Source organism: Bufo bufo, chromosome 8 (assembly GCF_905171765.1).
Source record: "Bufo bufo chromosome 8, aBufBuf1.1, whole genome shotgun sequence".
Classification (NCBI taxonomy): Eukaryota; Metazoa; Chordata; class Amphibia; order Anura; family Bufonidae; genus Bufo; species Bufo bufo.
The window spans coordinates 62545294-62566123 of record NC_053396.1 but is presented as its reverse complement, the minus strand read 5'-3'; the positions used below and the strand labels follow the sequence as shown (position 1 = coordinate 62566123).

At 42.8% G+C, this 20830-nt stretch overlaps 1 protein-coding gene across 4 annotated transcripts in view; it reads left to right on the top strand.

The window, feature by feature from the left end:
- The window catches only part of LOC120977987 (H(+)/Cl(-) exchange transporter 5), a 216644-nt gene that overhangs the window by 43763 nt on the left and 152051 nt on the right, over positions 1-20830 (top strand). For all 4 annotated transcript variants that reach the window (XM_040406194.1, XM_040406193.1, XM_040406195.1 and 1 more), the window contains exon 3: positions 14676-14821. In XM_040406194.1, coding sequence (XP_040262128.1) covers positions 14676-14821 — 146 coding nt within the window. The remainder of the gene's footprint in view (positions 1-14675; positions 14822-20830) is intronic.

The following is a 20830-nucleotide window of genomic DNA, read 5'->3' as shown; positions in this document are numbered from 1 at the left end:
CCGTAAAAAATAAAATAAAAAAAACTGTGTCAAAACAAGCAATTTTTGTCACCTTGCATCACAAAAGGTGCAACACCAAGTGATCAAAAACGCGTATGTCCCACAAAATAGTACCAATAAAACCGTCACCTCATCCCGCAAAAAATGAGCCCCTACATAAGAAAATCTCTCAAAAAATAAAAAAAATATAGCTCTCAGAACATGGACACATTAAAACATAATTTTTTGGTTTCAAAAATGCTATTATTGTGTAAAACTTTAATAAATGAGAAAAAGTATACATATTAGGTATCGCCACGTCCGTAACAATCTGCTCTATAAAAATGTCACTTGACTGAACCCCCCAGGTGAACGCTGTAAAAATAAATAAATAGAAACTGTGCTAAAACAACCAATTTTTTGGTCACCTTGCCCCATAAAGTGTTATAATGTACCCAAAAATAGTACTAATAAAACTGGCACCTTATCCCCTAGTTTCCAAAATGGGGTCACTTCTTGGGAGTTTCTACTGTAAGGGTGCATCAGGGGGCTTCAAATGGGACATGGCATCTAAAAACCATGTGGAGTTCCTTTTCTTCTGCGCCCTGCCGTGTGCCCATACAGCAGTTTACGACCACATGTGGGGTGTTTCTGTAAACCGCAGAATCTGGGTAATAAATATTGAGTTTTGTTTGGCTGTTAACCATCGATGTGTTAAAGAAAAAAATTGATTAAAATGGAAAATCTGCCAAAAAAGTGAAATTTAAAAATTTGATCTCCATTTTCCTTTAATTCTTGTGGAACGCCTAAAGGGTTAACAAAGTTTGTAAAATCGGTTTTGAATACCTTGAGGGGTGTAGTTTCTACAATGGGGTCATTTATGGGGGTATCCACTATGTAGGCCCCACAAAGTGACTTCAGACCTGAACTGGTCCTTATAAAGTGGGTTTTGGCAATTTTCTTAAAAATTTGAAGAATTGCTTCTAAACTTCTAAGCCTTCTAACGTCCTAAAAAAATAAAATGACATTTCCAAAATGATGCCAACATAAAGTAGACATATGGGGAATGTTAAATAATAAATATTTTATGAGGTATCACTTTCTGTTTTAAAAGCAGAGAAATTGAAATTTAGAAAATTGCGAATTTTTCAAATTTTTGGGTAAATTTGGGATTTTTTCATAAATAAAGGTGAAATATTTTGACTCAAATTTATGACTATCATGAAGTACAATGTGTCACGAGAAAACAATCTCTGAATGACTTGGATAAATAAAGGCGTTCCAAAGTTATTACCACATAAAGTGAGATATGTCAGTTTTGCAAAATTTGGCCTGGTCAGGAAGGGGGCAAAGGGCCCAGATGGGAAGTGGTTAAAAGATGCTTTTAAAATATGGAAATTACCTTACTACCAGCAAGTAGGGCGGCTACTTGCTGGTAGCAGCCGCATCCTCCGATCCTAAAGACGCCCCCTCCGCATTGTGATTGACAGGGCCAGGGAACGGAATCGTTCTCTGCTGCCTTTGCCTGTTAGCATTCAAAATCTGGCGCCTGCGCCGCGGGCGTACCTGTCTTAAATCAGCGCAGGCGCACTGAGAGGTACGGCCGCGGCGCAGGGGCCAGATTTTGAATGCTAACAGGCAAAGCCAGCAGAGAAAGATCCCGTCCGCTGGCCCTGTCAATCACAATGCGGAGGGGGCGTCTTTAGGATCGGAGGATGCGGCTGCTACCAGCAAGTAGCCGCCCTACTTGCTGGTAGCAAGGTAATTTGCATATTTTAAAAGCATGTTTTAAACAAAATCTACAGGACCAAAATGATTAATTTGATTATGTAGGCATAAATCGCAGTGTGGGGATTATAAGTAAGCAAAAAAAAAAAAAAGGTTTAGTGGGGTGACAGAAGCCCTTTAAATCACGATTTAAATCACTAGTCAGTAAGGCTTGATTTAAATCATAGTTTTCTACATAGACTAATTCTTGCTGGTATAACTTATAATATGCAAGTAGATGAACATTTAAACAACTTTTCATATTAGTTTGATTAGGTTGATTCTGCATTCATAGGTTTGTAGAAGTTAGGATTAAGGTATTTTTCTCAACTCTGTTAATGTTATAACATTTTTGCTGTGAAGAAGAGGCATGTGATCTCTGCTGAGTCAAATTCAGTTTTGAGAACTGCAAAAGTAAACCAAGCATCTGTGATAATATCTTGTAGGCAGAGAAACTGCCCAATAATCTTACAAAAACCTCTGGAAGAGCATGACATTGTGAATGGATTAATGGAATTTATTTACCAAAAAAATTACACATATAGAAACATAGAATGTGTCGGCAGATAAGAAACATTCAGCCCATCTAGTCTGCCCAATATACTGAATACTATGGCCCTATCTTATATGAAGGATGGCCTTATGCCTATCCCATGCATGCTTAAACTCTTTCACTGTATTTGCAGCTACCACTTCTGCAGGAAGGCTATTCCATGCATCCACTACTCTCTCAGTAAAGTAATACTTCCTGATAGTTTTAAATTAGAGGGGCAAAGGTTTAAAAGTACTATGTCCTCTTGTAGCAGTTTTTCTTCTTTTAAATATTCTCTCCTCTTTTACCTTGTTGATTCCCTGTATTTAAAAGTTTCTATCATATCCCCTCTGTCTCGTCTTTCTTCCAAGCTATACATGTTAAGGTCCTTTAATCTTTCCTGGTAAGCTTTGTCCTGCAATCCATGTACCAGTTTAGTAGCTCTTCTCTGAACTCTCTCCAAAGTATCAATATCCTTCTGGAGATATGGTCTCCAGTACTGAGAACAATACTCCAGATGAGGTCTCACTAGTGCTCTGTAGAGCGGCATGAGCACCTCACTCCTTCTACTGGTAATTCCTCTCCCTATACATTCTGCTAGCATTTCCTGCTGCTCTATGACATTGTCTGCCTACCTTTTAAGTCTTCTGAAATAATGACCCCTAAATCCCTTTCCTCAGATACTGAGGTTAGGACTGTATCACTGATTTTATATTCTGCTCTTGGGTTTTTACGCCCCAGGTGCATTATCTTGGGGCGTAAACATTAAACATTAAATTTTAGTTGCCAGATTTTTGACCATTCCTCTAGTTTTCCTAAATCCTTTTCCATTTGGTGTCTCCCCCTAGGAACTTCCACCCTGTTACAAATCTTTGTGTCATCAGAAAAAAGACACACCTTACCATTGAACCATTGAGGCCTTCTGCAATATATATTAAACAATATGGGTCCCAGAACAGATCCCTGAGTTACCCCACTGGTACCACTACCAAGACTATGGTCTGAATATACTCCATTGACGACAACCATCTGTTGTCTGTCCCTCAGCCACTGCCTAATCCATTCAACAATATGGGAGTCCACGTACAGCCTTATTCTACATAATTAAAAAACGAATCTTTATTTCATGATGGAATAACCTTTGGATGGTAATATATTTTCCTCAAAAAGCATTTTATATAAAATAAAATCCGATTTAAATAAAAAAGATCTGATTTAAATCAAAAAAATCAGCATTATATTATAGATAAAACTGGGAGTCACAAGGGTCTTATTACAACTCATGGAATTATTCAGGGAGCTAGCAAGCCTACTATTCTTTTTACAGGTGTCGTCAATATAATCCTATACACTATTCTTAGGTAATTCAATTTTTATGTCTCTATTATCACAATATAAAGTCATATCCTGGGAAAAGGTAAAACAAGTCTCTGCTGCAGTCACGCTAATAGTAGTTATTCTAAGATTATCCCTGCTATTTCCTAATTTCTGGCACTCCCCACAGAGGTCATACAAGGGAATAAAAGATTGTGTATTGTTAGCCATCGACCAGACTTCAAGGAGGGATTCATCGGGTGTAGGCACAGCAATAACACATGTTTGTATAAGATCCTGTGGGCTATGTAAGTCTTTAAGGCACAATGAACTAACATTTAGGGCATTTGCCATTCTGACTATGCTATTCTGTTCAGAATAAAAGGGGACGGGAGCAAAGGGATCTTGCTCCTGAGCTCTTTTATATACTGGCCGATTATTTGGTGCACCGCAGAAGAAACTCCTCTCCTCTGGGTGATAAATACATGTAGTAATAAGCCAGACTGGCAAGAAAACGCAAAGATTAATAATAATTATCAGCAGACAAACAAATCTCCCAGAATATTGTGGGGTCATCATCTTCAGCCTGTGACAAGGCACTTTTCAGGGAAACTTCTTCTGAGCTCCCCTCTTTGTTCAGGGAATTCACACCTGCTTCACCCTCTTTGTCTGTCACCGGAGAAGAAGCCTCCAGGGACCCTTTTCACTCTGCTAGCGTGAATCCAGATTGGAGCCTCTTCTGTAAGAATCTTGACTGCTACCACTCGGGTGGGTGGTCTAAACGGGAACTCAGTCTGTTTTCGTCCTTTTGCCAGGCGCTGGACTATCACCACGTCTCCTGGTTGGAAAGGATGCGTAGGTTCCTGTGGAGAGAAAGGAGAGGCACGAGCAACATCTCGTTCAATTTGATCTAAAGTTTCTACAAGTTTCCTCACATATTCTACCTGTACTACTTCTAGATCCCCTTTTTCTATCACAGGGGCCTTTGGACCCCAAGGGGTGGGGAAGGGTCTTTCCATTAGGACCTCAAATGGTGAGTAACCAGTATTCTTATTAGGCTGCATCCTAATTTCTGCTAGGGCTATAGGCAAGAACTTTTTCCAATTAGTGAATGTGCCTCCAGTAATTTTCCTTATTTTCCCTTTAATTGTTCTATTCATTCTTTCTACTACCCCTGAACTCTGCGGGTTATAAGGAAGATGAAACTTCCAGTCAATCCTTAAGGCTTTGGAAAGCTCCTTACATACCCTGGACGCAAAAGCTGGGCCATTATCTGAGTCAATTTGAACAGGACACCCCCATCTGGGGATGATCTCTTGTAACAAAATTTTTACCACAATTTGTGTGGTTTCATTGGTAGTAGGAAAGACCTCCGGCCATCTAGAGAACATATCCACAATTACCAGAGGCTGATCTGATGGCACTGGCTCACTGGGGGACACATCAACCGACATGGGTCCCCCAGCAGTGAGCCAGTGCCATCAGATCAAACCCATGTGGCATTTGCCATCATCAGTCTCCATGTGTCTCCCCTGCTATACATTCAGACAGACAGCATGGTCTCAGTGCCATCAGAAGATGATCAGCCCCCATGGCCATCCTTTCCTTATCCAATGCTGGGATACTGTCCCCCGGGCATCCTCATTGCGATGTCTGCTGCCCCCAGGCTACCGGAAAACGAGGGGTATTATTCTGGGGCTGTGGCAGTGGTGGGGGAAGATCCCAGATCTGAGCTTGTGGGTAAGGTTGGGTGCCTTGAGCTTGGGTATCATTTGGGGCATGTTGCCTGCTCATTCCTGCCTCCAGAGTCCAAACTTCATTGAACCTCTTCCAAAAGTCTATAACAGACTCTCCTGATTTTTGTTTACAGGCTACAGCAGTTGGCAATGAGGACCTAGTCTGAAAACACCTCTCCATTTCACACTTAATTTCTTCCCACATTGTGTCTATGCCTGCCTCAGTATTTAATTTATAATTTCCAGCCGGCGTATTCGGAGGCTCTATAGTGCTTATAGAGGGGACCTTACTCCAATCCCAGGGGGAATTGTGTCCAACTATCCCATCTATTATAAGGTGCATATATCCTCCTGAGTCAGACATCTCCCTTTACAAGCTACAATAGTGCTGACTAGGAACAGTTCCTTATACAGACAGAAGGTCAATGTAAATATATATTCACCCTTTTGTATGATGTCACAAAGCCCAGATCACATAATACACCATTTTCAGTTCTGCACCCTCCCCTTTGGCATTTCATCCGCACCAAGGGTATTCGCGAAACTGGTAGTGGAGATGTTACCCTCCCTCAGGAAAGAGGGACTGGTAATCTTTCCATACCTAGACGATTTCCTTCTACTGGGAAATTCAGAAGCAGAAATGGCCACAAAAATGCCAAACTTCCTACAGAAACATTCCAACTTGGGTTGACTGATAAATATAAAAAAATCTTCCCTAATTCTGTCACCCAACAGAAGATTCCTCTGGGTGATGCTAGACTCTGTTGCTAAGAAGTCATCATTACCTTAGGAAAAAATAAAAGACATTGTAGGGAAAATAGGAAAATTCCAAACTCAAGACAGCACCTCGATCAGGTACGCTATGAGCATCTTTGGTCTCATGACCTCCTGCATAACAGCGGTTGCCTGGAGCCAAGCCCACACCAGGACCATACAATCCTGGATATTAAACAATTGGAACAAAGATCAGTCCTCCTTAGACGTGATAATAAAAATCCCACTACAAATAAAACTAGATTTAAATTGGTGGAAGATGGAAACCAACCTAGCCAGTGGGGTAATCTGGCAAAAAGAACCAGGAATACAAATTGTAACAGACGCAAGCGCAACAGGATGGGGTGCAACGGTGGCCTCCTCAAGCTGGCAAGGGAAGTGGCCAGAAGAAATAAAAAACGAATCGTCAAATAACAAGTTAAGGGCGGTCTGGGAAACTCTAAAATTAAATCTGAGTTTATTAAGCAAAAAACACCTGAAGCATCAAGGAGGCACAAGGTCCCAAATATTAAGAACCCTAACAGATTTTTTTTCTCTCTTGGGCAGAAAAAAATGTTCCATCTCTATCACATCCATTCATTTGAAGGGATCAGAAAATACAGAAGCAGATTTTCTAAACAGACAGACTCTAGACCCAGGGGAATGGTCCTTAAATCCAGACATATTTCAGAAATTAATAACCACAAATAGACTTATACGCCTCAAAAAGAAATACAAAGGTCAACCGGTTTTGCTCCCTGAACCCCAGGGAAAATCCGTGGGCAGTAGGCGCCTTCTCGGTAAAATGGAACTGGAATCTTGCATATGCTTTCCCTCCATGTGCATTAATCCCCAGGGTTCTTCAGAAAATCCTCACAGACCCAGTAACAATGATACTAATTACCTCATATTGGCCCAAGAGAACCTGGTTCTCCATCCTGAAAAACGTATCCTTGGACGATCCATGGCAGATACCTTTTTCAGAAGGATATTCTCTCACAGGGACCAATCTTACATCAGAACCCAGGTCTCTTCAAACTATCCGCCTGGATCCTAAAAGCGAGATCCTAAGGAGTAAGGGCCTTTCCGATAAAGTTATCAATACCTTAAAAGCGACGGACGCCATTTATCTAAAATTCTGGAAAAAGTACTACTCATGGCTGTTCAAGTCTCTCCCGCTATATCATCTCCTTCCATACAAAAGATCTTGGAATTTTTACAAACAGGCCTAGTACTTTGAAGGTGCAAATAGCCCTGGGGGCTTTCTAGGATACTAAACTAGCGAACCATAGATGGATTAGAAGATTTATTAAAGCCGCTTCTAGACTTAGACCTTCCCTAAAACATAACACTCCGCTATGGGACCTAAATCTAGTCCTTAATGGGTTGACAAATTCTCTATTTGCCTCAGTAACAGAAATTTCCTTAAAACCTCTCTTAAGACAACTTTTTTAATAGCAATTACATCCGCTAGGCGCATAAAAGAAATCCAGGACTTGTCATGTAAAGAACCATATCTATCAGTTTTTCCTGATTAGAGTTGTATTGCGACTAGATCCGGGTTTTCTCCCGAAAGTAGTTTCAAATTTCCATGGGGACCAGGAAATTATTTTACCTTCCTTCTGCATTGATCTAAAGGATCCCATGGAAGAAAAATGGCAGCATCTTCTGGATGTAGATGTTCTGGAGACAATTAATTATCCAGTACCTTAAAGCTACAGAACCCTTTAGGAAGGATAATCTGTTAATAAAATTTGCGTGAAAAAATAAAGGGAAAAAGCTTTCCAAGACATCCATAGGGCGATGGATAAAAACAACTATTGCTTACTGTTATACCCTATTGGGTCAGACATGTCCCATGGGAATTGAGGCCCATTCTACTAGGGCTATGGCCTCCTCCTGGGCAGAAAAAGCTGGGGTATCTCTCTATTAGATATGCAGGGCTGCAATCTGGTTTAGCATTAATACTTTCATTAGACACTATCGCCTGAACTTTTCTGCTTTAGTAATCTGTTAGTTCTCATCCGTAGCCGTCATGGTGGATGAAATGGAAAAACCGTTATTGGACTTACCGGTAATTCTGTTTCCTTAAATCCACCATGACGGATCATATATTCCCTCCCATAAAGTATAGTATATATTATGAGGAGGATAATAAAAAAAAAAAATATATATATATATATAAAAATATATTTATATTACACACCCACTTTGGTATCTGGTACACACTGAGGGTGAGAGTGGGTGGGGGCTTCTTAAACTCTCTCTCTGTATATCTCCTGCCCCTACAGGACAAGGGTTCAATCTCATCCGTAGCAGTCATGGTGGATTCAAGGAAACAGAATTACCGGTAAGTCTAATTACGGTTTTTCAGCATATCCCATACTACTCCCAGTCTGACTGAGCGTTCATTAAACTGTAGTAGTTCCCTCACTTCCGAACTTCCATCATGTTTACCAGGCTGATCCAGAATGGATTTAGCTTCCAGCCTCTATATCCCGGTCTCCGTGCCCTTTCCATACACAAACTGATGGATATAATAGAATGGTCTGATATCACACTGGGGGCATAGGAAGCCTGGGAGACCCATGGTAACACTGCCTGGTTGCGCAACGCTAAATCGATGTGGGAGAGCTAGGCATATGTTCCAGAGGCACATGACTAGCATCGTTCATTTGGATTTCTCCACCAATCCCAGCTCTTCCAACAGCCTCCCAAATGGAGAGGCTGCCGCACAAGAAACATATCCAATACAACATCCGCATAGTTGTTATAATCCCTCAGAAGCAGTATAGACAGGTGTGATAGCTCAGCAGTGAACGCCAGTGCCCTAGTTATTACCGAGCTAGAGAACGGCAGGGGTATAAAAACATCAGTCTGAGACTTATGCAGTCGGAAAGGCACATCTTTACAGATGAAGACACCCCCCCCCCCCCCCCGAGTACACTGAATGGACTGAGTGATATGCCCATTCCATGCATCTTCTACCCAGCCACTGTAGAGTATCCAGAGTCATTTGTGTTTCTTACAGACCCACAATAGAGGGTGGTAGTGATTTTCAACTGATCAAATACTGCTTTGAGTTTGGTGGAGTCCCAAAAACCTCTGAGGCCTGGTTAACACTTGAGCGTATTTGATACGCACGTTTTATGCACGTTTTTGTCAGAAGCTTTTGGGGCGTATTACAGTGCGTTTTTGGAAATGGGAAACGCACGTCGTACGCGTATTCTTGCGGTTGACCACAGAGGCGTCCAATGAAAAACAGCCATGTGGTCACCTGGGTGTAGTCTGTGTGCCTGTTGCCATGTGCGAAATGCGCGTCCGTACGTGTGTTTTTAAGACGGAAACGCGCAAACGTCCATTTTGCCGCGTTCCCCTTGAAGTCTATGGGCGCGAACGTTTGACAATACGCCCCAAAGAAGCTCCTGTACTTCTTTGGGCGTAGGGCGTTTTACAGCGCGTTTGTACGCGCTGTAAAACGCGCAGGTGAGAACCATGCCCATAGGGAAACATGGGTTCTCGCCTGTTGATCGTTTTACAGCGTGTAGGAACGCGCTGTAAAACGCTCAGGTGTGAACCAGGTGTGACATTCCAGGGAACCTAGTTTATAGTTCCCATGATACCAATATATACATCTCCTGACCAATGAGATGATACCCCCTCCTTACTAACCAGAACAAAGTCACACGGAGAACACCAAATATGAAAAATACAAATGGCTATATCCAACTCTCTCGCGAGAGGTGCGGAGATCATCACCCAGCAAACAGTGATGGAAGAGATATAAAACAGTGTAACATAGTAAAACAAGAAGTTGTACATATATAAAATGCCTCTCACTGATTATGCGAAGATAAAAGAGAGATAGGAGGCAGAGCCTCATGTGTGGTATAGTAAGATGATTAGTAAAAAAAGGTAGGTGAAAACTCTTACCAGATGATGATGTGATGAGTCACAACACCTATATGTAGCTTGTGCTGATTTGCCCGATCAGCATGCGGGGTGCCTGCGCTGCTGCCTAGGTTCCAGCCCCGTGCCTTTGAAGCAATCGTCGGGGAGAGGTATCGTTTGCAGAAGAAGAAATAGAATGAACCTTTTTGATGGCGCTGTCAGCAGGAGTCAGAGACAGTGATTATGCGAGAGTTAAGCCCTGGTCACTATCTTTGGCATCCAGGCCCGCCGCAAGCAGGATGATGAATCCCTACTACCCACAGTTTAACAAAAACTAAACCAGACTCTCAGCAAATGTGAACTCTCAGCCATATTATAACTGCTGCAGACTTGCAGAATACAAACATTCAGATGGACCCTTTGCCGCTATATATATGTGTAGATGACATGTCTGTCCAAGGAACTATGCCCCCACTTCACTACCCTTTGCCCACAATGTCTACAAGGCACACAGATTATGCATAGTCACTGGTCAGTCAGGATCAGCTTGGCGAAGGTGCTTTTACTGGGCACCCAGCTACCACAGGGCCTTTTTTGGTGTTTCTAGAAATGTAGTAGTCCCGTGTGCCACAACTTGGAGTCTGGCTAAGTAAACCATAGAATAGGGGACTTGCAACGGGTGCAATCTTCTTTTAAAGGGGTTATCCGACTTAAATAAATCTATTCTAATTGCATTTATTGTAGACCAGTGAAAGATTCTTAAAATCACTTTCATTACCTATCTATCACTGTTTGGCCAGTTCAGTTCAGGGTCATGTTACACCTGACGTCAGTAACCCTGCTCTGCTGGTGACATTTCGTTTACAGCCTTTTCCCTGCTTGAGGGAGTGTCCAGGCTGTGTAAACGAGACTCTGGTGCCCTCCCCCCTCCAGCTCTTGTCACTGCCTCGGCTCTGCTATGCGATCTCTTCTCCAGCAGCACAGGGTATGTTTGTCCCTCCTGCATTCACTGGGGCTAGAGGTGCCAGTTTGTAAACGTTCCCCTCTGCATCTGGGGATCGTTATTACAGCCCTGGTCCCCCCCCACACTAGTACACATTCAACACCCCCTGGGAAATATAAATAAATTATTGGCCATCATTATTATCATCATCATTATTCAGCTATATAAAATCCTTATCTGCCACCAATATATGGATTTATCTAAGCAATATCCATATTGAATATATTTGAATAATATAGATATTGCTTAGATACAGATAATGCTAATGATATTTTCACACTAGCGGCAGGACGTATCCGACAGGCTGTTCACCCTGTCGGATCCGCCCTGCCGCTATTTGACGGTGCCGCTGGACGGATCCGTTATTGCAATTCATTTCTAGACGGATCTGCACCTGGATCCGTCTACAAATGCTGTCACTTGTCACACTGATCGGCGCATCCAGCAGGCACGCAGCTCTGACGACGGAGCTGCCGTGCGGATCCGGCGTTGCAAAACAACTGAAGGACGGATCCGCCCTTCCGGTCTGCGCATGCGCAGAACATGAAAGATGTGAAAAAGACTGCAAGAGGGATCCGTCCATCGACATGACAAGTGGATAGACGGATCCGTTATTGCAATGCATTTCTAGACGGATCCGCACCTGGATCCGTCTACAAATGCTGTCAGTTGTCGCACTGATTGGCGGATCCGACGGGCAGCTCCGACGATGGAACTGCCTGCCGGATCACACTAACGCTAGTGTGAAAGTACCATAAAAAGTCGAAAATCCAGGACTTTTAGTCAAGTGGCCGCTCGCTGTGCACTGCCGTGCTGCGCCATAGCTCCACCACCGTCCCCTTTATAGTCAATGGGGACAGAGCGGCAGTCCAGCGGCACGGCAAAATAGCGGCTGGCCGGATCCGACAGGGTGAACAGCCTGTTGGTTTGATCCTGCCTCTAGTGTGAAAGTACCCTTAGGCTCCATTCACACATCCGCAAATGGGTCCACATTTGTTCTGCAATTTTGCGGAAAGGGTGCGGACCCATTCATTTTCTATGGTGACGGAATTTGGAATTAGTGCAAATACGTCCTCCTTGATATACTGTAATAACAGAAAGAAAATTTTTAGACTAGAAACAAAACCAAACATGAAAGAAATGTATGTAAAATAACATAACTTAGGCTACTTTCACACTAGCGTTCGGGTGTCCGCTCGTGAGCTCCGTTTGAAGGGGCTCACGAGCGACCCCGAACGCATCCGTCTGGCCCTAATGCATTCTCAGTGGAGGCGGATCCGCTGAGAATGCATCCGCCTGCCAGCGCTCAGTGAGCGGACACCTGAACGCTGCTTGCAGCGGATCCGTCCAGACTTACAATGTAAGTCAATGGGGACGGATCCGCTTGAAGATGACACAATATGGCTCAATCTTCAAACAGATCCGTCCCCATTGACTTTCAATGTAAAGTCTGAACGGATCCGCTCAGGCTACTTTCAGACTTAGAAAATTTTCTAAGTTATAATGCAGACGGATCCGTTCTGAACGGATGCAAACGTCTGCATTATCGGAGCGGATCCGCCTGATGAAACATCAGACGGATCCGCTCCGAACGCTAGTGTGAAAGTAGCCTTACACTGTGCAGCTGCAATGTGACAGGAAGATCTTCTGCCCTGTGTGTGTATTTATTTATTTTTATGCAAAGTGCAGAGCGGGGGGCGGGGAAGGTGAGGTTGTTCACGCCCAGAAATATTCATGAGGCAGAGTTCAGGCTTTGTTGTTATACGCCCCCTCACCTTGTACTTCAGCATGTAAACACAGCAATGACAGGACCATGAAAAGGTGCAAATATGGGTTTTAACTTGATGAAATCAAGCTTAACCAAATTATATGTATATCCTGATGGATTTTAAGTGTTTTTTTTTTTTTTTTTTTTTTATTAACTCGGATAACCCCTTTAATGTCCAGGAACAACGCCCTCCTCTTCTGAGCTTCCACTGAGTAGTCCGGGAACAGTGACAATCGAGCGTTATTAATCTCCAGGTCAGGGTTTTCTCTGGCTTTGTGGAGAATCACATCCCGATCCTTATAATCGATGATTTTAATCAAAACTGGTGTAGGAGGTGGTCCCGGTCTGGTGGGGACTCTATGCGCCCTCTCCACCGCGAACATACTAGATAGCGCGTCTTTCCAAAATGTTAAAGTGAAGGCGTTTAAGCATGCATGGGATAAGCATAAGGCCATCCTTCATATAAGATAAGGCAAAGGGCTATTCATAGTCTTCAGTATATTGGGCAGACTAGATGGGCCAAATGGTTCTTATCTGCCGACACATTCTTTGTTTCTATGTTTGGCTCAGCCATGTCTCAAAGTATGTATCTGGATTATTGCCTTCAACTTTTTCAGGAACTCCAACCAGGCGAAAATTATTGCACCTTAGCCTGTTCTCTAGATCGTCTGTTTTAGCAAACAGTGCTGCCAGCTCTTAAGCATGCTTCTGTGATGCAGCTTGCAATGGCAGGAAAACATCTTCAAGAACACTCACTCTCTCTACCACAGCCGTGGTGCGTTCCGCCACATTTTGCAGGTCATGTCTAATAATAAAAATGTCCTCCTTAATGCCACCCAACTGGGTATTCTGGATAAGCAGCGCCGCGTTGCATTGCTTAACTGCTGTAAATACATCCGATATGGGAGGAAGTCTTTCAGGTGGCATCTTGTCCTCACCCATGTCTGGCATGCCGTCCGTGGACGTGCTAATGGTTGATGCAGGCTCCCACATGCATGTACAAGCCGACCTTCCCAGTCAGCCAGGCTGGTAGGTAGCTGTGCTCCCTCAGAGACTTCCATGGCAGCATTGAGTTCGGGGACAACAGAGTTTCTGGCAAACCTCTCCAGCTTAGCAGTCACTGCTCCCTGCCTCTCTGCATTTTCATTTATGTGCGCCATAGCCTCGGCACCATCTTGGGATTCGCCGCTGCTTCCCTCTTTTTGATTTAGGCGTCTGCGACTTTTGGCCATGTCATTCCACACAGCAACATGTACCAGAGAGCTCTTATGTATTTACAGGACCGAATCTAGGGTCCACTACAATCAGGTAGTAGGAGTTTCAGGCTGTTTATAGGATTACGGCGGCGGGAGATCCTCTCTGCACGTCCGCTCCTATTGCTTGCTAGGCCACACTGCCTTTTTTCAACCTTAACAACTATGTAAAATGACAATTCTGGTGCATCTATCCTTATGACTCTTTGCTGTCTGGGTGTTACCAGTTGGAGGTGTGTCCCTGCAGAGTCTGACACTGTCCAATCATTGCTGATCATATCAGGTCAGGGACAGAAAATGTACAACAGAAAAAGGATCTGTGAATAATGGATAGCTTCTGTGTGCATTCCGTTTCTTTGCTTGCTGTGCTACGCTGTTTCTGTTGCTCCCGCGCACTGCAGTGGGAGCTACTGAAACAATCGGCGCTGGAGCGCTCTGCTGTTTCCCAGCCAACTGGTGGTCAGGACCATAGCAGTGGCGAGATGAGACAAGCCCTTTGACAGTTAGTAATGTGGGATTCAATGTGTAAACGGCTACTTCCCTAGAGCTGCATGCAGCTCTGTTTCCTGCTCTAACTCCACGATTAGCAACATTTAGTGCAAGGTTAGAGTTTTAGGTTTAGCCCTCCTTGACACTGTATGAAAACGAATAAATATGACACTGTTTATTATGTTTCTAGGTTTTACTGCATATAATGGGAACGGCTTACATGGCACGAGCAATGTGATGGACTTCTTAGAGGTGCCTGGAGTGGGGACTTATGAAGACTTTAACACTATTGACTGGGTGCGAGAGAAGTCTAGAGACAGGGACCGGCACAGAGAGGTAAAAATGGTGAACTGGTAATATACATGTTGTTTCTTCCCTTGGTTATCAACTTAAAATCATAAATTCAATGAAAAGTATAGGGAGACTTTAAGGGTCCATTCACGCGTCCGTTTTGTTTTGCAGATCCGCAATACACCGAGCCGGCACCCCTATAGAAATGCCTATTCTTGTCTGCTATTGCGGACAAGAATAGGACATGTTCTATTTTTTTCGGGAGCCGAGGACTGGAAGATCGGGGTTGCACACCAGAATTGCGTATGCGGACAGCACACTGTGTGCTGTCCGCATCTTTTCCAGCCCCATTGAAAATGAATAGATCGGGATCCGTTCCGCAATGTTGCCGGACCCATTCTACGGACGTGTGAATGGACCCTTATCATTCACCTGACCTGTAATTGGTGGTGCAGGGGGCAGCTATTCTAGTAGTAACCTTATTTCAGTTGTGCAATCTGCATTTGATACATTTTACAGTAGCTGCAAACTGTACTCACTCTTTAAAAATGTTTTTTCGGCTCTTAAGGCTTCATGTAATAAATTTATATGACTAACATTCAATAAATTCACTGAAAACCCCAGTAAAATAATAGCCAATAGAAAAATCCCATAATACAGAATTCTTTTTAATTAAACTTAGACATACAAATTATATAGTACTAGCCATATGGGGATATTGGTGTACTGGGATGTAATCAATAACTGTGCAGGGCCTATGTCACTTATAAAATGACACTTTGTCTTCACTGTATGCTCCTAAGTTCAAAAATGAATGAAACATATGCTGATGGTATATGCACTTAAGGTATTTGTTTTTAATAGTGGGCAGTATGTAGTAATTAGTTGTATACTCTTCTAGTTGTGCAACAAATAGTTATGATGATCATAAGCAGGTATATGTTGCCCGGGTTAATCCCCACGTCACTCTTAGTAACATATTTCCCTAGTCGTCTCCCTGACGGCACCCTTTGAGTTAGCTCCGCCTTTATCAGGGACAGGAATAACATGCAGAGTGTTTAAATTGCTCCTTCCTACCTCTCTTCCTCAGTGTTTTTCCTGTCCCCGTCTGGAATGAAGCATGTGAAGAGTCACAGGTCAGTGCTTGTTCTTGGATTAGGAGGACTGCAGTCGAAGAAGGCAAAGCCTGTTGCTTCCTACCTTCTTCAAAACAGGATAATCTGCTTGTGTGTAAGCGGATAGGCTGGAAGTGTTTCACGCAATCCCCGCCATGTTGGGTTTCACTTCTGGCTTATCAGGTTAGTATTGGTCTTTCAGCTGGCTATGAGAATGCACATGCATCTTGGCCGCTTACCAATACTCCCTTTTTTCTTGTCTATGGGGTTGTCTTGTGTTCTGGCTTTCGACGCGCCTGCTGATGTACGCATGTCTGCCCTTACTGTTGAGTGGGCACTCATTTCCTGGGATTAAGCTTCTGGTTGTGTCCCTCACCACCGGCACTTATAAGAAGCGGCAGCACTCCGGAACTTGTGCACTGCAGCGGGATTGCAGGTCCTGTCTGTTTTCTCAACAATTGACCGCAATCCTGTACCTCCAGGTCATCAACCCTGCCTACAGTGAGTAATCTGGGACATAGGTCCATTCTTATACTTATGGTTGGCTTCTTTGAGTACTGATTTTATTCCCATCTTTCGTTATGGCAGGGAGAGAAAGATGTGGTTATCAAACAAAAAATCTGTACTTTTCTAATGTATGGTCTGTAATAAGAAGCAAGAACCAGCCTAAGAAGCCTGTCTGTCCATCTTGTACGTCCAAAATTGCACAATAGTCTTCTGTTCTCCTGAATGATATCAGGTCCATGGTGAAAGAGGAAGTTCAGTCTGTCGTGTCTGGGTTATCCGCATCTCTATCTAAGAAAAAAAATCTGGGAAAAGAGCCAGAGAATCATCCTTTTCTGATTCAGAAGACTCCTCTGATGCTATTTTCGCAGAGCGTGAGAAAGGAGAGCATTTAAATTCATTTGTTGTGGAAGAAAAGAGAATATTTTTCTTCTCCACAGAAGATTTGGACCCCTTAATTGGAGCAATTTGTGACACCATGGAGATTGAGCAAGTAAAAAAAGCTAAATAGATTCAGAAAACAATGTTTTTCCCCAGAGGGCTTAAAATAGATACCCATTTAGTGATGCTGAAGTAGATGATTTGGACTTTGTACCTATGATGGATGCTTCAGTATTTAAGCTCATCAGAAACATTTTGATTCCCTTTGAAGATGCTGCACAAGGAATAGACCCTATGGTTAAAAAAAAGCTGAAGGCCTTATATATAAAAAAAACTAAAAACTCGGAAATGGCTACTGTCATGTTTTCAGCCCAGAGTCTTATGGGTTTGGCTGGATCAGTTTGAATTTAATTTGAGAGAAAACTCCTAGAGGGCAAATTTTATCTTCCATCCCACTATTAAAGATGGCTTCTGTTTTTTTTGGGCAGATTCCTCTGCTGAGTTGGTCTCTGTGGCAGCTAGAACGTCACTTTTGGCTAACTTTGTAAGAGTTCTCTGGTTAAGATCATGGAAGCGTGATATTGCATCTAAACATAAGTTATTCTCCATTCCTTTCCATGGGCAATACATGTTGGGGCCTGATTTAGATAAAATCTTAGGCGATAAGAAGAAATGTTTTCCCGAAGAAAGATATCGTAATAAGTTTTCTAAAAAACATAATTTTCAGGGCCAAGGTAAATTTGATGAGGGAAAATCTGGAAGGTGGAGCTATAGAAAAAGAGGAAAAGGGAGATCTTTTCTGTTTGAATCCAAGCAGAAGCCTTACTCCTCCAAAATGACGCCAGAAGTGTAGGGGGAAGACTTTCCGATTTCGTACACCAGTGGTAGACGATCACCAGCAATCATTGGGTACTGCATATTTTATAGGATGGTTACAAGATAGAATTTTCAGAAACACCCACCCTTCCCCCAGAAATATTGGCGCCATAGTGGTTAATGATCTTCTGAGCTTGGGTGCAGTAGAACTTGTGCCAAAAGAAAAAAATTTGGGTCATTACTCTCATCTGTTTCTGGTCAAAAAACCAAATAGCTTGTTCAGAACAATCCATAAATTTGAAACCTTTAAATAAATGTATTGTTTTCAGAAAGTTCACAATGGATTCTATAAAGACAGCTGTATCTCTGATCTCCGAATCAGCAAAAATGATAACTATAGATCTCAAGGATGCCTACTTACATGTTCCAATTCATCGAGATCATCGCAGATTTCTCAGGTTCGCCATTCCAGAGGGGAAAAAAGGTAATAAATTACTAGTTTACGTGTCTCCCTTTCGGGATATCTTCTACCCCCAGGCTATTTCAAAAAATTATGGCAGAGATTATTGCTTTTCTCAGGATTCAGGGAGTGTTCAAAGTACCGCTTCTAGATAACCTACTAGTAGAATCCCAGAATGTTGTGACAACAATACAGAATCTCTGGGTTGGATCGTAAAGTGGAAGAAATCGGATCTATCTGCCTCTCAATAGAAAATGACTGTGAATGACTCTAAACTCTGTAACCCAGAAAACTTTTCTACCTCAGGAAAAAGTGAAGAGCATGGTCCAGATGATCAGACACTTCAGAAGACAAAAAAATAGTAACTATTAGTCAGACTATGAAAATTATTTGTCATATGACATCCTCTATACCGGCTGTTCACTGTGCCCAGCATCAACTCTGTAGGACTGAATTGTAAAAGTTTGGAGCAGAAATACTCTTTATCTGGATCGATCTTTTTTATCATTTCTCCTCAGGTAAATACTTCCCTTTGCTGGTGGCTAAACAAGAGTCACCTATGATCGAGTCGATTGGATTCTTTAACCCCTCAGTTTGACAACAGATGCAAGTGCACAGGGTTTGGGCGCACATGTGGACCAAACGTAATTTCAGGGAATCTGGAACAATCGATTAACAAATGTATCTTCAAATCATTGTGTGTTAAGAGCGGTATTGGAGGCAATGATGTCCGCTCATATCATAAAATACCCATTTGAAGGTGTACTCGGACAATGTTAGAACAGTAGCTTTTCTCTGACATCAATGGGACCTAAGGGGCCATCACCTGAAAGGACTAGCAAACAAAATATTTCTGTGTGTGGAAGAGAATCTTTTATCTCACAGTGATATATCTGAGGGGGGCAGGAGAACACCTGGGCAGATTTTCTGACCAGAAATCGTATCATTGCAGGAGAATGGAGTCTGGCAGATTGGGCTTTCCAATTAATAGTTAAAATTTAGGGATGTCCGACCATGGATCTCGTTGCCAGAAAAAAAAACTACAAAGGTTTTGCTCTCTTTACCCTCAGGATGTCCCAGCGTTTGTAGACACGCTCTCCATAAAATGGACATCAGATCTACTCTATGCTTACTATCAGCATTCTATTGAAAGTTGTACACAAAATAAAAAGGGAAAAAGCCAAAATAATACTAGTCGCTCCCTTTTGGCCCAGAAGAGCTTGGTTTCCACTTATAAAATAAATGAGCCACCTTCCTCCTTTTCAGTTTTCTCATATTCCCAACCTGGTGATGCAGGGCCTAGTTTCTCATCCGAACCTGAAAAATCTATATCTAAGAACATGGATTCTGAACGTACCAGCTTAGAGTGTGGGGGATTCTCTTCTTGGTGTTTGAACAAAAATATAGATTCTTTCATTCTCCATATTCTCATGATATTGGAGTTTTTTCATGATGGCCTAGAATTAGGGTACCTTGAGGCTGGGTTCACACTTGAGCGTTTTACAGCGCGTTCAAACGCGCTGTAAAACGCTCAACACATGAAAACCAATGCTTCCCTATGGCCCTGGTTCTCACTTGAGCGTTTTACAGCGCGTTTGAACGCGCTGAAAAACGCCCTACGCATCTTTGGGGCGTTTTGAAGCGCGTTTGTGGCCATAGGACACTGCAGTCAATCACACAAACGCGCGTCAAACGCGCGTTTACTATTGCTAAAAACGCGCAACAAAAACGCGCGTTAAACGCGCATATCAAGTACGCTCAAGGTCTGAACCCAGCCTGAGAGTTCAGTCTGAAGCTTTAAGCGTTTTATATGATTATAAGTTATCGGAAGATAGATTAGTATCCAGATTTCTTTTTGCAGCAGAGCACCTGCGTCCTACTATTCGTAATTTGATACCACCCTGGAATTTTTGATCTGGACCTTGATGCTCTCATAGACCCTCAGTTTGAACCTGTTAAAGATGTGTTTTTAACCCCTTAATGCCCAGCGCCGTACATGTACTGCGCGCTGATCGGGTGGGTGCAGGAGCTGCGCCTGCCCGATCCGCGGCAGGGGTCCCGCAGTCACTAATAGCCGGACCTCTGCTGTATGCGTTATCTCACCGATGCCGGCGCATTAACGGCCGTGGTGCGATGTCCGTGCAGAGAAGAAGCAGCCATAGGGTCCCCGCGCTGCTGTGACGGGGACCCAATGGCAGGGAAGGCAGCCCGATGCCTTCCTTAGGCATCGTGGCTGCTTTTCGGGAGAGCCTGTGAGATCTAGCGCCCTGGATCTCATAGGCAAGCAGGCTGTAAGTGTATTACAGTTTGTAATACACTTACAGCCAATGCATCACAATACAGTATTGGGGGATCAGACCCCTAAAAAGTTGAAGTCCCAGAGTGGGACAAAAAAAAAGCTAAAAAAAAAAAAGTTTCAAGTTAAAAAGAAAAGCGTCCTTTTCCCAAAATAAGGAAAATAAGAAAAATTGGATAAAAAATTGGAAAAAAGAAAAGTATCGACCGACTCTGTAAAAAAAAAAAAATCACATGACCTGACCCCTCATGTCAAAGAAAAATAAAACAAAAACTGTGCTAAAAAAACCAAACATTTTTTTTGTCCCCTTATATCACTAAAAGTGCAACACAAAATGGCATATCCCCCCCCAAAATAGTACCAATCTGTCACCTTGTCCCGCAAAAACATGAGTCCCTACCTAAGACTATCGCCCAAAAAATCTATGACACTAAAACATGATTTTTTTTTTTTTAAATTTTTTTTTTGTTTCAATAAAAGCT